General features: G+C 45.2%; 1 protein-coding gene across 11 annotated transcripts in view; it reads right to left on the bottom strand.

Annotated features, from left to right (window-relative positions):
- The window catches only part of MED24 (mediator complex subunit 24), a 73612-nt gene extending 57811 nt beyond the window's left edge, over positions 1-15801 (bottom strand). For 7 of the 11 annotated variants that reach the window (XM_048517677.1, XM_048517676.1, XM_048517673.1 and 4 more), the window contains exons 1-4: positions 15522-15718; positions 9281-9422; positions 2321-2403; positions 672-710 (exon numbers count right to left, since the gene is read on the bottom strand). In XM_048517677.1, the coding sequence (XP_048373634.1) occupies positions 672-710; positions 2321-2403; positions 9281-9413 (255 nt within the window). In that variant the 5' untranslated portion in view covers positions 9414-9422; positions 15522-15718. The other 4 variants (XM_048517667.1, XM_048517668.1, XM_048517670.1 and 1 more) reach the window with 4 other exon arrangements.
- Positions 15802-17028: the final 1227 nt, after the last annotated feature.

Consider the following 17028-nt stretch of genomic DNA (forward strand, 5'->3'; position numbering starts at 1 on the left):
TTGGTGGCCAAGACAAGGTATTCCTAATCCTTCCACAAACAGAACAGCTGGTCAGATCCAACCTCCACCACCCCACACACACCCCTATCTTCTGCATAGGAGCTGTATGTGTATGTTAAATGCTGACAAGTCACCTCTGACCTAAGGTGACCCTATGAATTAATGCCCTCTAAAATGTCCCATCATTAAAAGCCTTGCTCAAGTCTTGCAGACGGAGGGTCATGGCTTCCTTGATAGAGTCAATCTATCTTGTGTTAAATCTTCTGCTTTTCCCACTGCCCTCAACTTTTCCCAACCTTACTGTCTTTTGGGTGCTGTGTGGTTTCCGGGCTGTATGGCCGTGTTCTAGCAGCATTCTCTCCTGACGTTTCGCCTGCATCTGTGGCTGGCATCTTCAGAGGATCCTTACTGTCTTGTCCAGTAACTCTTGTCTTCTTATGACATGGCCAAAGTATCATAGCCTCAATTAAGTCATTTCATGAGTGCTAGAAACTTGGAATTGTTTCAGCAACACTTGAGATTCTGTCAGTTTCATATAAACGTTTAGGTTCTACATCAGCAGTGAAGTTTGTGCCATCTTGGTAGCTCCTGGCTTGAGATATTGTAGGATGAATGGGAACAGAGTGATAAAGGTTTAGGTTAAGGAAGAGAGAGAAATGTTAAAATGCTACCTTGCTAATGGCCATTAGAACAGTAGAATACGACACCATCTGGAAACAAAAACAAAACATGAGAAAGTTACTAAGCAAAACTAACATTTAAACAAGGGAGAAAAACCACACACACCCTGCCATTTCAGCTGCAAATGGGGCGACAAGGTCACTTAATAGCAACGGCAGCTTGTTGGTGGGGCAGTGGTCTGGCACAAATTTAAACAGACATTTTTAGGTGAGGGCATATTTGCTTCACATCAACTTTACAGCAAGCCACGGCAAAAGGAGAAAAGGGAAGCTTTAAAAAACAACTGAAAAGCTTCTCTCCATGGCAAGATCTCGCAAGAATCTGGCACTCACATGGCCCAGCTCTGCTCACAGTGCTGGAAGAGGGGGGGAAGCTACTTGTCCTCCTTGCTCAGAGAAAACATCAGAAGAGAAAATTCAACATCATCATCTGCTTGTCAGAAAATGAACAAGAAACCCAAGATTCTCGTTCATAGCCACAGATGCTTAGCAGTTATTATTATTATCGGAAAGGAATACAGTTTTGGAGCAATCTACACAGTGTTATTCAGCGGGATTGCACCCTTTGAATTCTAATGAACCTATACCAAGGGTAATAGCACCCTGTAAAAATATTCCCCTTAATAAAATACAAAGCACAAACTATGGTAGGCTGTACAACTGGCCACATTTCTACAGACACGTAGAGTACGATATCAGGCACAGAATTCAGCTGTTGCTTTAAAAAAAGTGTCTAGCACTTAGGGTTCCCATGATGTGCTTGAAAATGCAGAGGTGATGCTGTGATATAATAGAAGCCAGAGAGGTGGCTTAGGTTTCCAATTTGCAATTTCTTACCCTCCCCTGTGATTTAAAAAACTCAGAATAAATTATGCAAAAAAAAAAGTACAAACTGGCAATTTATGCAAAGGGGGAAAAACCCAGAAATTCATTCAGTTTGAATAACTAATGCAAACTGGCCAAGCCTTTCAGAGAGTTAAGAAGATGAAGAGTTTGGATTTATATCCCCCCACCATTCTCTTCTGCAAGGAGACTCAAAGGGGCTTACAATCTCCTTTCCCTTACCCCTCCCCCCACAACAAACACCCTGTGAGGTGGGTGGAACTGAGAGCTCCATAGAGCTGTGACTAGTGCACAGGCTAATGTAGTACTCCAAATAAGCCTCCACAGTTCAAGTGGCAGAGCAGGGAATCAAACCCAGTTCTCCAGATTAGAGCGCACCTGCTCTTAACCACTATGCCACTGCTGCTTAACAACTTCAGGGGAGACCAGAAAAACTGTGGCATAAGTTACTTAAATGCAGCCACTTGATTGAGTTAGGGCTGCCAGTTCTGGGCCAGGAAATACCTGGTCATTTTTAGGGTGGAGTCTAGGGAAGGCAGGGATCTGGGTGGGGTTCAATGCCATACAGCCCACCCTACAAAACAACCATTTTTCTTCAGGGGGACTGATCTCTGAAGTCTGGAGATCAACTGTAACAGCAGGAGATTGGCAGTCCACACCAGGTGGTTGGCAATGCTACATGATTCTGTCGCAATTTTTAAAGTCTGAGTGTGTGTATTTATAGCTGGGCATCACTCAGTCGATTGGCAACTGCTCACACCCTCCGAAAACAGAATGGCCTGCAACGGGATTGTTACCTGTGAACTGATGGCATATTTCAAGTAAGACAGAAGCAGTGGGTTTGGCGACGGGCCGATCATGGCTTGTTCAAGAAGGGCTTCTGCAATTAAAAAGAAAAGAAAGGGGGTGGGGGGAATTGAGCCTAAGAGACAACGCAGGGACTCTTGTGAAGAATTAAGACAAGCATAGGATTTGTGAAGGCGGCGCATGACATCTGGGACACTTCCAGGAATTGCCATCCTAATACAAGGCCCTATCATTTCAGATTCTCCCAGCTCGTAAGAGAACTCAGGATTTGGGGGTGTGGGGTGTGTGTGTGTGTGTAGAGCTGGCTCATCAGGAATTCTGGGTAGGAAATGGACACCACAGCCCCCTCCCCATCAGCTGAATCTGTGGCAATTGATGCACATGACCTTTGCATGACCTCTGTTGCCTTAGATGGAACAGGACGTGCCACATGTTCTGCTCGACATCCTCTTCGCTGACTGACAGTGTGTGCTCCACTCTTGCTCCCGCTCAGAGGAATGGAGAACCAGAGTAGGGAAGACTGCTTGGAAACCAGCACACAGACCTCCCAACAGAATATGTGCCAACAGCTGGCATGCACTTCCTGGTGGCAGACTGCCACTCTGCCGGATTTGGCAAGGGCAGCGCATACCCTTTCTGTGCAGCCAGGCTTTTAATTGACCGTTTGAAAAGCTACAGATGAGTGCAGGGGAATTCTCCAAGACAGCCTCCTGCTTTGTAGCAGTCATCTGAGTTACGTCTCCCTTTCTCTTAGACACATACCCCTCTTCAGATTGCAAGGGTAAAAAAAGAGACCCCCACAACCCTTTTTCCAAAGACAGATTGTGAACTCTCTCATTATTTATAAAACACTTAAGAAATATTTTTGACGTTGTATTATTATATCCCTTCAAGTTAAATACAAAAGCAACTGTAAGATCTCTATAAATAAATGCAGTCAACGATCACCACCAATAATCTGAACTATTACACACCTTCATAGTTCTTCAGGGGGGGAAGCAACCATTTAGAGGTTGCCCTTACCAGCAACAACTGGCTTCTCTCTTCCAGGTACCCACCTTTAAGTACCGCCCCACCCCCACCACCGGTCAGGGTTAGCAGGTGGGGGCTGCCCCCCACCCTGCTGTACTTAGTACCCAACAATTCCACTTCTCATTCCACTGCTCCAAGAGGTTTGCAGTTATTATCTGCATCCTGGGGTTGCCCTTAGCAACCACGACCATGGCACACTCTAACGTTGGCCAAGCAACCACTGGGTCCATCCATCAAACACAACTCTTCTCAGTGTCTCTGCTTGGGATCGCCATGGCAACCTTAGGATCTAAGGACCATCTGCCCTTTACATCTTCATTATCTGGGCTGCCCTCCACTCACCAATGGATGTTTAATTTGTAGTGTGCTTTTATTCTGCCCTACTTCCACGATGGTCAGGGCGAAGCAATTCATTTCTGTCTTTGGAAGTCTGTACCCAAATAGGAACCAAAAGCAGTTTCAGTCATCGTTCTTCTTTTCTTCCATTTTTTCCTCACCACCCCCCAATGAAGTGGGTGAGACTGAAAAGGACCAGCCCACAATCATCCAGGGGGGCTTCCGTGGAAGACTGGTGATCTGAATCAACGTCCCAACCAAAGTGCCACCCAGGCTTGAAAATGGGACAATGTCTGTCATTCTCCTTTCCCCTATTTTGACCCCAATAGCCTTGTGAAGTAGGTTAGGCTGAGAAGAGTAATTGGCACAAGATCACCAAACAAGTTTCCATGGTAGAGTAGAAGGAGAAGAAGAGGAATTGGATTTATATCCCCCCTTTCTCTCCTGTAAGGAGACTCAAAGGGGCTTACAAACTCCTTTTCCTTTCCCCCTACACAACGAACACCCTGTGAGGTGGGTGGGGCTGAGAGAGCTCCAGAGAACTGTGACTAGCCCAAGGTCACCCAGTGCTGGAGTGCACAAGCTAATCTAGTTCACCAGATAAGCCTCCACAGCTCAAGTGGCAGAGCGGGGAATCAAACCTGGTTCTCCAGATTAGAGTGCACCTGCTCTTCACTACTTAACTATGCTCTCCAGCGTAGCGATCTGAGCTCAATGTCCCAGCCCAATATTCTGACCAAGATTTACACAAGCAAAGTTTTCATGTCTAAATGAAGAACAAAAATCTTTCTCTAAAGATCAGCTGCAAAATCAAAAAACAAAACCCTCTCCAACAGTCATGCACGGATATTAATAATGATATCTGCAGTTTATATGCCATATGTGATCTGCATTGTGTGTTACAAAATTAAACAGAACAGACCCCTACTTTAAAAACTTACAGTCTTTAAAAAGGAAAAAATGCCAAGGAAGCTTAAAATTCCACAGGTTACACCAGGCCGTAAACAGTACTGAAGTTACCATAGAAGATCCATTTTGGTTTTAAAATATGATCATCCAGTTAACTAGAAAAAAGAACACACCTGGCCGAATTGCAGGAAGATCTAACCTGCAGAACTGACTTAACACAAAAAAGAAAGAAAATGGTTTCTGCATTTACGTCCAATCTATCAGTTCAAAATACATTAAAATCCACTTAAACAACACACACGCATACACACGCACAGAAAAACAGCAACTGAACATGAAGGAGGGTTGAAAAGGAACTACCAAAGGAAACAAACGTTTTTATTTGCTGGCAGAGGACAGATGAATTCTGATGCCAAGACAGAGGAGGCCATTCCTTGCCTCAGATGAAAAGGCCCTCAAAGCTGACCATACCAGTCAGATAAATTCATATGGGGGTTGGTAATTCTCAAGGTAAACAGGACCCAAGCCCCACAGGGCTTTAAAGGCTAAGACCACCACACTGAGCCAAGCCCAAGAACAAACTGAAAGCCAGTGTAGATGGAACAGACTGGAGTGATATATAGGTCCATTCTGGACAAATAAGACATCCTGAGGATCTTTTAAAAAGGCAGCTTAGGAAGGAATTCCTCACATCTTTTTTCCTTCAGGTGTCTTTAAAAAAAACGCTTCAAAGCACACCCTTTTTCCTTCAGGTGTCTGCAAGACGTCCCCTGCCTGGCTTTGTGGAATGCAGAGCTCAGGAGGCATCTTATTTTTCCCACCCAACCATTTTGCTCTCTGGATCAGTTTCATCCTCCGCTTGCGCCTGACATTTTGTGTAGTGCTGAAGGGATTCTCCCTGCCTCTATTTGCTGAAGGCTGCCTCAGGACCTGCTGGGCACCTTTTCAGCCTGAAATGTACATACTTGTACTCAGCTCGTCCTGCTGATTGCAGCAATATATAGTTTTCCCTTTAAAAAAAAAATTCGAGGAGGTATCTTTGTACCTACATGTACACACATGAGAGAATCTTAGCCGCTCAGAAGATTGCTTCACCTCCCATTGAGAAGCATTGGGTAAACCTGCCCTCCAAGGACTAAACTCCCAAAACTGCCTTCAGGCACCAGTTTAATGTTTCCACAGGTTCCTTTGGACCTGCTGGAAGCATGAAATAAATATCACCCACAAAGATTTTCAAGAATCACAATTCCTCAAGGAGACCCGTGACCAAATCCTCACTCCATCATGGAAGCTTGCTGGGTAACTTTGGGCCTGTCACAAATTCTCAGCCTAACCTATTTCACAGAGGATACGGGGCAGAGGAATAAACAGGCAAGGTATAAAGCAAAGAAAGCACGAACAGGTCCCCTAGACCTTGTAATTCTGGACAGCAAGTATAACAATTTATGGACAGCATCTATTTCTCAGAATCTAGAGAACATTATGTGGCTTTCACGTGATCAACAGGTGCATCCACACGTGTGTTAGCATAATGGAAAGCGGTGAATTAGGATGGGTGAGATCTGGATACTAATCCCAGCTCAGCCAAGATACTCTCTAGGTGACATTGGACCAGCTGCTCTCTCACAGCCTAACCTACCTCAAATGGTTGTGAGATCAAACTGCAGGTGAAAAAAATCTACACCACCCTGATCTCCTTGGAGGAAAGGTGAGATTAAAATGCACAGGAAGTTAAAACAGTTAAAACAGTTTGAAATGAAGTTCGCTTTGCCAGAAAATCCTAGAAGTAATAGTAATGTAAGACCATACTAGTCTCTGTTAATGAACCCACACCATTTTACAAAACCCAATGTTCTCCTGCAGTCTTTTACTTGAGAACGTAACTAACAGGTCTGAAACTGGTTTAGTTATGTAGTGTAGGCATGCCTTCAATATGCCTAAGAGCTCTGTATGCCTCCCTGTGGTACCAAATAAACACCGACTGAAACATATTGGCTGATTCTGCACAAGGAACAAGAACAGGTCAAACGAACTCCTGCCGCCATTTGCTAGGATCCCAGTGGGAGGAGGCGGCACAGTTCACACAGGAAACACGGTGTTTCCCTGAGAACCACGCAGTCGGGAATCACCCACCCACGTACCAGCACTACATGGCGGCCCCCTATTAGAGAATTCATTCTAATGGTGGCCGCCTGGCGAATCCACCATGATGACAGACAGAAGGGGAGGGAATAAAATGCTTTCTGCTTGCCATAGTTCACACAGGCAAGAGGGAAGTGTCTGAAACCCACGTTGAAGGGGAAAAGTCACTAATTTAGCAACTTTCATTTAACCCAGATTCAGGCAAATATAACGGGCTAGAAGAGTTGGGAGGGGGGCAAATTCTGTGGGAACTTCTCCCCCATAGTGCTTTTTAAAAGGGTCTGAACCCGTTGTCTGGCCTGTGCGAATCACCCACTGTCTCACTACAGCAGCAGGGCCGTGGCACTCTCCCAGAATTACAACTGATCTCCAGTCGATAAGGACCAAGCACTCTGGTAAAAATAGCTGCTTCATAGGATGGACTCACATCCTGGCTGAACTCTCCCTCCCCAAACACCAGAGTTAGCAACTGTAGTGTCAGGAGAACAAACCATGGTTTAAGTGTGGAGTTTGAAGTGAACCAGCAAAATCAACAACAGAATCCCAGAATCCTGTGGCTCAGCCTATTCAAAGCCTTCCAAACCAAAACAGTCTCAGCTCAGTCCTAGAAGCACAGGCTGCCCCACTCTCCACCCACCCCCGGCCATACTCAAGACAAAAAAGTATAAAGTTTAATTACCTCCTCAAATGGATAAAATGACTGGAATCTATTTTAATGAGGAAGGGTCAATTTTAGCCTTTCTTCAAATCATTTTGGTTTGGTCGCGTGGTAAGAAGCCAAAAGGAAACTATCAGGATGACTTTTGAGTGATTGGTTTTGTTAATTGGCAAATGCTTTCACAAAGACACCAATTATGCCACTTTTGAACAGGAAGATTTCCTTAACGCTTAACTACTAATTAGCACATTAGTCATCTGGCGGATCACCCAGGGCTCTTCAAATCTATTGACAGCCTTACTAACAACCCACTGCAGGCCTATTTCCACAGTTTCATCTACTATTCCTCTTTGCCACCTGAAAATAGAGAGGGGCAGGCCAGCATGTGCATCTTCCCAAGGTGTTGTCAGTTAGAGGCAAGCTAGGAAGTTTCTCTACCATCTGTGCAGCTCACGTTTGCAGCCAATCATCTTCCAATTACGTAGGCATGCTTCTCTCACAATTTCTGGCTAATTCCCTACGCATTCCTACAGAAAATGAGTACGTAAATATAAAAGAAGAATTAGCATCTAATAACTAGAGTAAATACCTCAGAGCAGGAAAACAGGTGCAGAGTATTCATTCATAAGTTTCCAATCCAGCTTTCCAAACAATCTACTAGCTTACAAATTTTCAGAACACAGACTGTAAAACAATACACATGTCCAGAATATGAATTTACATGATACCTCTCTTTTTATTTTACTTTAGCTTTTGTAGCATAAAGCCCAAGGGATTACTACCAACCTCTTTTGTGAACAATTTTACACTGAGGAAAATCCACTATTTCATATTTTACTGCAGGTAGCAAAAGTCAAAGAAAGGGAGAGAGGACACTGCAACACCAAAATATTTTTCAGGCCCCTTAAGATCAGAGAAAGGGGAGTAACTCTGCACTCTGAACTATTTTCTGTTTTCCGATACGCAGCCACCCACTGGTCCAAGCGCCTCAGTCAACACATATGAGCAAAACCAAGTGATTTATTCTGCAGTCTAGTAGCAGAACTTCAGACAAAGTCAGAGACCCAGGTTCAACCCCCCATTCTGTCATTAAGCTCACTTGGTGACCCTGAGTCTGTCATTTTTCCCCCAGCCTAAAGTACCTTCCACTCTTTGCACAAAAGGAAGGATTAAAAAGATACTGAATATAAAAGGATTTGGGGGGATGAGGTGGAATAATCTTACTCCGACGCCTGGTACCATTTGACTTTTCTTTAATATTAAATGCTTCAAACCCCTGATGGATCTTCCAGCAAAAGCTACACTGGATTTAACGGAACTATAAGACAAAGATCCCAAGGATGTTTTTGTAGCCCATTCCAGCAACCATGTAGTCTTCAAGCACTCATGCAGAAGTCCCCAACCCTGTTCAGCCTGCAGGCGCCTTTGGAATGCTGACACAGAATGGTGGGTACATCAACAGACTGGCTGCCATAAAATGGTTGCTGCAAGAGGTGGAGCCAGCTGTAAAATGGTTACCCCAGCTTACCTTCAGTTATGCTGGGAAGATCTTTGTGCCATGACAGTAGTAGGTGCCAAAGCAACAGTTTTAAAAATCTGCAACGCTAATCAAATCAATCAGAAACCATGCTATCAGAAATCAAATCAATCAGACCAATCAGAAACCATGCTAGGCAAAAGCCCCCCCCCCCCTCTTTTTTTAAACAAACCTGGCACCAGGGAATGTACTGCCGGGCACCATGGTGCCCATGTTGGATACCCCTGAACTAATGTATATACTACCAACAGCAGCTTTTCCCATTTTGACAGGTCAACAGCCTGGAGAACAACGTGCCAGTAAATATCCATCAACAGCGCAAACAATGACCCTGACCTGCTAAATTGAGGATGTCCCACGTAGTCCCCTTGGGGAAGAATTTCTTCATGTTTATGGCCCACTGATAATCACTCCATCGCTCCTTCCAAGCCTGGAGGATGGCTTGTTTAAGATTGACCACTTTCATCATTTTTCTTTCCTGGAAGGAAGAGAAAGGAAACGTTTGTTTGTTTGTTTATCCCACTCTTCCCTGACTAGGTCGGACTCAGGGCAGCTTACAACAAAAAAAAACTATTTAAAATTATACATAATGCAATTAAAACCCTCACTAATAACTCAATGGCACTCTCATAAACAAACAGATAATGCTTTTCACTGGGAAAATGGCTTCAAAATCCTTATCTTCTTTCAGTGAAGGTCTATTTACACTCTACCTTTCTTCCTACAGGAAAGCCGAAGTGGTTTACAACATTCTCCGCTCTCTATTTCTGCATGTGAAGTAGGTTCAGCTGTGTGTCATTGGCCCAAGATCACCCAGCAAGCTTCAACAGCAGCGTGAGGTTTCGCACCGAGATCTTCCAGATCCTAGTCTGATCCTTTTAACCACTGCACCATACAGGCAAAAAAGAGTACTTTCTTTGGGAGGAAAACTAGGGATGGAAAGAGTCATAGGTGGAGCTACTAAAGGGGAGGCAGGACCCTAGGTGCAGGCGTGGGGGGGGGGGGTAGAGAACCATTCCCCCACCACACCCCACCCCTCACCTCAGACGGCCACCCAGACCCGGAGCAGGCTGCTCTTTTAACTTTTAAAGGTAAGTGAGGCGTGTGGAGGGAGGGGCAGGTGTGCGCTGGGGGTGGGTGGGTGCCATTTTGCCCCGGGTGCCAGTTCCCCCCCCCCCTTCAGCACTGGAAAGCCCTAAACTAAAAGGATTAATTTCCTTTTTACATACTGATGTAAGTGTTTAAAATGTTTTTCCAAGACTTGGAAAACTAGCTAAGGTTTTCCAGTCCATTCCAGAATGGTCTCTGCCTGAAGAAAATTGATTATCCAATGTGCATTCAATATTATTGTTAATTCAGTGATAATCAATAGGTCAGATGCCACCTGTGGCTCTTTTCAGCACCATTCTCCAATATGGCACTGTGACCTGCCCCATTTTTCAGGAAAGTGGGCAAGACCCTTGTGCTGTTGCAAAGATGGTTCTCATCTTGAAACAGCTGCCAGAGGAACAGTAAGCTGTCAGCCTCCCCAAAGGGCAGACCTTAAGCCAGGGGTAGAAGTAAATGTGGCTCTTTTGGTTGACAGCAATTACAAATGCGGATCTCCAAAATCCATGGAATAACCACCAATTCTTAGTGCACAAGACCAACAAGATCATGTTAACACACTGTTTTTTTCCTTCAGAAAGACCTATAGCAAAGCTGATAACCTGAAAAAAATGTATGTGGGCAAGGTAGATTGTGAGCTGGTTAATTTTTAAAGGACAGAAATGTTTATAGTTTAATTGGCTGCTTTATTGAGATTTACGACCATAATTTCCCCCTCGGTGAAACCCACCTCCCCGTCTCCTGCAATCTGTCACATCCTGCAGGAGCATTTGGCTAACAGCAAGCTGCCTCCTTGAAGAAGCCATTTCTGACACACTAAGCATGAGAGAGAGCCAAGTCCAAACGGGATTCTATCCCTGATGGATAAAGTGACAGTTTCTATTGCCTCTATTGTGTTTGACAAGCAAGTCACAGGCTCTGTTAGTGATGCCTGTTTTTCAAGAGTGCATATATTTGATGATGATGAAGGAGAAGAGTTTGGATTTATACCCCACTTTTCTCAACCATAAGGAGTTTCAAAGCGGCTTACAAAAGCCTTTCTTTCTTCACAACAGATTGGGACAGTTCTGAGAGAACTGTGATTAGCCCAAGGTCAACCAGAAGGCTTCATGTCTAGGAGAGGGAAAACAAATTCAGCTCTCCAGATTAGAGACTGATGCTCATGTGGAGAGAAGTAGGGAATCAAACCCAGTTCTCCAGATTAGAGTTCTCCCAGTGCTCCCCACTCAAACTACTGTGTCACACTGGTTATAATCAATGCATAGATGTGGGGCAAAAAGAATTCTGTGGGAAAATTTCAAGTGGTTTTATTTCTGTCTAAAGATAAATTGTTTCATAAAATCGACAATGAATTAATAACATTTTTGCAGCTTGACACCTTCACTGAAGACAGAAAGACAAATCCTTGCCTTGAAAATCCCATGCGGTCACCATGTCAGCAAGGACACAGGTAAGAGGGGGGGGGTTCCCAGGTTTAAAAAACCCACATGACATGTCCGAAGCTCCACCCCCCACACCCCCCCCGTTTGTGGTTTTTTTGTATTTTTAAAGTGTTTTTCCAGTTTTTGGCCTGCAGGGGGCGCAGTTTTTAGGCTAGCAGCCCCACAATTTCAGGGATTTGTTGGGAGACTGTCCTGATTCCACCCAGGTTTGATGAGGTTTGGTTCGGGGGGGGGGGGACTCCCCATACCCCATCGTTTCCAATGGGAGCTAATAGGAGATGGGGACTACACATTTGAGGGTACATAACTTTGGACCCCCTGAACCAAAATTCACCAAACCTGGGTAGCATCATCAGGAGAGTCTCCTAAAGATACCCTGAAAGTTTGGTGCTGCTAGATTAACAACTGCACCCCTGACAGCGGGCACTCCCCAAATTTCCCGATTCTCCTTTTAAATCCACCCCTTCGGCATGGATTTAAAGGGAGAATCTGAGGTCCCCAGTTTAAACATTGAAAGTGATGCTGTTTCAGGGTGGGGGATAATCCACCCCCAAACAGCATCACTTTCAATGTTGTTTTAACTGGGAACCCCAGATTCTCCCTTTAAGGTGGATTTAAAAGGAGAATCTGGACTCCCTAGTTTAAACACCACTGAAAATGATACTGTTTGGGGGTGGATTCCAGCATCACAGTGGCCGCCCATGGGGGGCCCCGCAAAACTCAGATTTTGCACCAGGATCCATTTTCCCTAGCTACACCTCTGCCCAGAGGGGAGAGCAGAAGGGACTGCCGGATGCCAGCCCAGCTGTTGGGGAAGGGATGGGCGGGGCAGGGGAGTCTGCCGTCCCTGGCCTCGGACAGCTGCTTTTATAAGCACAGAGGCTGGGGGTGGGGCTTGAAGAGCATGGTCACCCACAGGGGTGGGTGTGGGCGTGGCCCCTCCCCCAAACCCACCCCATAACAAATCTATACCTACATCCCTGCAGCTATGACTTCACAGTTTTAAAAAACTCTGCCACTCCCAATGTACATACACATACACACACACACCCATATACATAAACACATATTAGATAGAGAGAGACAGATAGACAGAATTCTTCTGAAAAGTTACAATGACTAGACAGAAGCTGCCATATTTTGGTTGTGTTATGAGAAGACAAGAGTCAGTGGAAAAAACAATAATGCTAGGAAAAGTGGAAAGCAGAAGGAAAAGAGAAAGAACCAACATGAGATGGATTGACTCCGTCCAAGAAGCCATGACCCTCAGTTTGCAAGACTTGAGGAAAGCTGGCAAAGATAAGATGCTTTGGAGGTCATTAATTCATAGTGTCACCAAACATCAGAAGCAACTTTATGGCACTTAACACAGAGAGACATTTTTAGAGTTAAAACGTAGACAGGATACTATACCCACCAATTATATGAAAGAGTACATGGATATTGCATTGATTTGTAAAATGATGGGTGAAAATAAATCCATAATCCAAATACAACAGCATGCTATGAATTCACCTGTGCAGGTCACATCAAACCCAAATTTAAAATTCTTACTTCTGTGTCTCCTCTCTATAATCATCAACCTGCTATGGAACTAACAAAAATGCAAGGGATGAGGTATCCCAGGGGCTTTCGTGGAGCAGAATTAAATTCTATCAAAGTCAGCGTACAAACACATTGATGGCATATATACACAGTGTGAAAAAAATGCCAATACCTTTCTGTACCTTTGTGGGGAGAGGGGTTTTTGAAAGTTAAACAATGTGAGGAGAGGACATGCTAATTTATTTAATTTTTCTTACAAATATTATTTTAAGAAAAAAATGTCCACATAAAAGTTTTGATTCAGAGGAAGAGTTCACAAATGGAGCTGGGCAGAGCAGATCTTTCCCAAGCCCCCTGCCATTTGTCCCAAAACTATTCTAAAGATTGGGGGAGCTTTGTGTGGAAAATGCACCACAGTAACAAAAAGGGAAATGCGGGAGGGGGGGGGGTGTAAACTTTCACCCTTCTTTGCTGATACAAGCCTCATATGGAAAACACAGAGGCAATTTTACCTGATTGCCATTCACTGCTATAGTGTCCCCTCTTGCTCATCCCCAAATCCTCTGTCACGAGCCAGACCCTGGGTACTTACCAAGATACAGAGGACTCTGAGGCAGAACCTGGCAACACTGTGCAGCCAGAGCTTGCTGCTCCTAACGCAGCAAAGCCAACTCCCAGCCCTTCCCTGACTGATGACGTGCAGGTGGAGGAGTCTGCAGATCCTCCTAGGGAACCCAGTGATGAGTCAGTTGTGCGCAGGAGGCAGAAGCAGCTGCTGCAGAAGCAAAGGAGGAGTGCTCGTATTGCAGCAAGATATGGGAAGACAGAAGCGTCTACATCTGATGAGGATTAACTCCTTGCAGAATCCCAACCCCTTGGACAAGGCTCTCTACATAAGCCTTGCTGTGAACTTGCTTCTGCCTGGGTGCAACAAGTGTGTTTCCTGTTGCCTCCGTGTGCCTGGTCTACTGCTGATTCCCAGCCTATCTCTCCTGTGCTGTGACCTGTTGAACTGACCCCTGACTACGGCCTTCGCCTGCCTTGACCCACTGGACTGTCTTCTGACTATACTCTTGTCTGCTGCCTATTCTGTCCTGCAAAACTAGATCTGACCACACCTTCACAGCATTCCGTCCTGCCTGCTGCACATCCTCAGAGAAGGTGGAAAAAGAGCCACACGACAAATCCTTAGTTAATTTATTTATACCATGCCTTCCTCCATAACAGAGACACAAAGCAGCTTCCATCATTCTCCTTGTCTCCATTTCATCTTCAAAACAACCCTACAAGTAGGCTAGGTTGAGAATGTATGACTGGCCTACAGTCACCCAGCAAGCTTCCAGGACAGAGTTAGGATTCATCCGGAGTCTTACAGAACCTAGGCCAGCCTTTTAGCCACTACACCTCACAGACACCAACACATACATGAATATAACATTTAAACCACACTTGATTCATCTCAGTTCAGATTTTTTTTTTTTTGCTATACAAGGGATATTTTGAAATGTGCTCACTAAATATAAGTACAAATAAATACAATAAATCAGGCCATGCTTAACATAGGGTATAGGATACTCTTCTGGAATTTTTTTCCAAATTCTAATGTGGTCTGGTCGTTAAAGTACTAGAGTTGGAGAAGTCAGGTTTGAGTTGCCACACCACGATACATTCACAGGGTGACCTTGAGTCAATCTTTCTCTGAGCCACTACTGTAAGAATAAAACAGAGAAGGGCAGGAAGATAGATAAGATACACAATTATATCTACACACATGCTACTCTGGAGGCAGGCAACAGCAAACCACATCCCAAAGTCCCTTGCTTTGAAAACCCTATGGCAGGGGTCTACAACCTGCGGCTCTCCAGATCCCATCAGCCCCTGCCATCATGGCCATAAGTCAGCTGTGTCTTGACACTTAAACAAAAACACCTTGCCACTCACAGTATCCATGCACTTACATATACATAGGTGTATAAAGCTACAGTGTGGTATAGTGGTTAAGAGCAGGTGGATTCTAATCTGGAGAATCGGGTTTGATTCCCCACTTCTCCACCTGAGCGGCTGAGGCTTATCTGGGGAACCAGACGTGTTTCTGCACTCCTGCATTCCTGCTGGGTGACCTTGGGCTAGTCATAGTTCTCTCTGAACTCTCTCAGTCCCACTTACCTCACAAGATGTCTGTTGTGGGGAGAGGAAGGGAAAGGAGCTGGTAAGCCGCTTTGAGTCTCCTTACAGGAGAGAAGGGTGGGGTATAAATCCAAACTCTTCTTCTTCTTCTAAGTCAAAGGAAACACTCAAGATCACTTTGCAAAAAAGAGTTAGGCTTCAACTGTAAAGCCCTGCTGAAGCCCTGCTGAAGGCGCACCGTTTTGCTTCCATAATTTTACAATGCTCAGGCAGGGAGACCCCAGGGATTGCAAAAAACAAAAAGCAAAACACACACACACACACACACAAACACTAAAGCAAAACAAATCACTGACCGATGCAAGACTAGTCAGTCCAACGCAGGCTGAAGCAGAACAAAGGCGGGGGGGGGGGGCGGCGAGGGGCTGACTACGGGCTGGGGGGGAAAGAGGGGCGGCCCAGTGGGGCAAGCAGGGGGTCGGGGGTGGCCAGGCCAGGACTCCTGGATCCCTTTCTTGGATCCCCAAAAGGGAAGACGTTCAACCAGCCATGCCCTTACCAGCTCTCTTTAGTGCCCTAAAGCGACCCACTTCCCTCACTTCCTGAGCTCCGCCATGTTGGCACCTAACAAAGACTCTCGCCCAGATTGGCTGGGGCCAATCTTGCCGTCGCGGGGGCTCCTGGGAGTTGTAGTTTCCTTGCAGCTTGGCGCCTGTGTTAGGGGTCCGCATCCATCCCAGAATTCCTGTAAAATGAAGTGGATTTGGTTCTTTCACTTATCCCTTGGATCTTTTTTTTTTTTTATGCCAGGTAAAATCTGATGTGGCTGCATTGGAGAAGTTGTGGTGGGAAAACTGCACCTGTTGAATATTAGCCTGTTACCAAGCCCTGCAGCTGAGCTTCCTGGCTGGAGCCAAGTGGGGGGGGGGGGGAATGCAGCGCTTCTTTTTAGGCAAATTGGACATTGCAGGGGGACGTGGGAGGTGGCTGACATTCATGCACATAGCATGCGCTGTAAAACACACGTGGCATATTTTGAGGGGGTGTCTGTCTTGGGTGGGGGGCTGGGAGAAGCAAGGACATCTGATCAGAGTTGGGGAGTCTAGAGGTGTACCTTCACAACTCACTCCTGTTGACATTCTCAGTCAAAATCAGCTGATGCAACACCACTTTTTCCAAATATGAATGTTTGAACTGTGCCTGTGTACTTCTGAAACTAAACATACAAACACCACCCCTGCAAATGCATCTTTGGGTGGAGAGGACGGGGTATTAAATTGAATAAAAAATAGTAAAATAATCTTCTGTGTCTGGTTGCACATTAAGAATGGTCTTGGAAAGTTGACCGCCTGACAAGCCATTCCTAAACAGAGTTGTGCTGTACTAGACCCATTGACTTCAATGGATTTAGAACAGTGTAACTTCTTAAAATGGATCATATATTGCAGAAAAGAAAGAAAGTTACAATCTGGGTTAGGAGCCACTCTTGCTGCATAACACTTTTCATAGCTTTTTGTAAAAAAAAACTGGCCCCTATGTTGCTGTAGGGAAGCGGCTGTGTCTCAGGGGAAGCAAATTCTTGTTTGCACATCCAGCTGTCCTCAGCCAGAGCTACAGCCTTTTCAGCTCTGCCACCAGCCTGGTGGAATGCTCTTGTCTAGTGGGACCAGGGCGCTGCAGGATTTATCTCTGCTCTGCAAGATGGAACTGTCCCGCCAGGCCTTTGGTTGAGATCAGCAACAATTCTTAATCCATTTTAGCTGGCTTCTCTTCCCTCCCCCTCTTCTCCCCCTCCATTCCTTCTCTGCTGTTTGCCTTCTTTGGTTTCCTTGCTTTCACTATAGGTGTAAGGAAAATGTACTT

The sequence above is a fragment of the Sphaerodactylus townsendi genome, linkage group LG15 (genome assembly GCF_021028975.2).
Source record: "Sphaerodactylus townsendi isolate TG3544 linkage group LG15, MPM_Stown_v2.3, whole genome shotgun sequence".
NCBI classification, from domain to species: domain Eukaryota; kingdom Metazoa; phylum Chordata; class Lepidosauria; order Squamata; family Sphaerodactylidae; genus Sphaerodactylus; species Sphaerodactylus townsendi.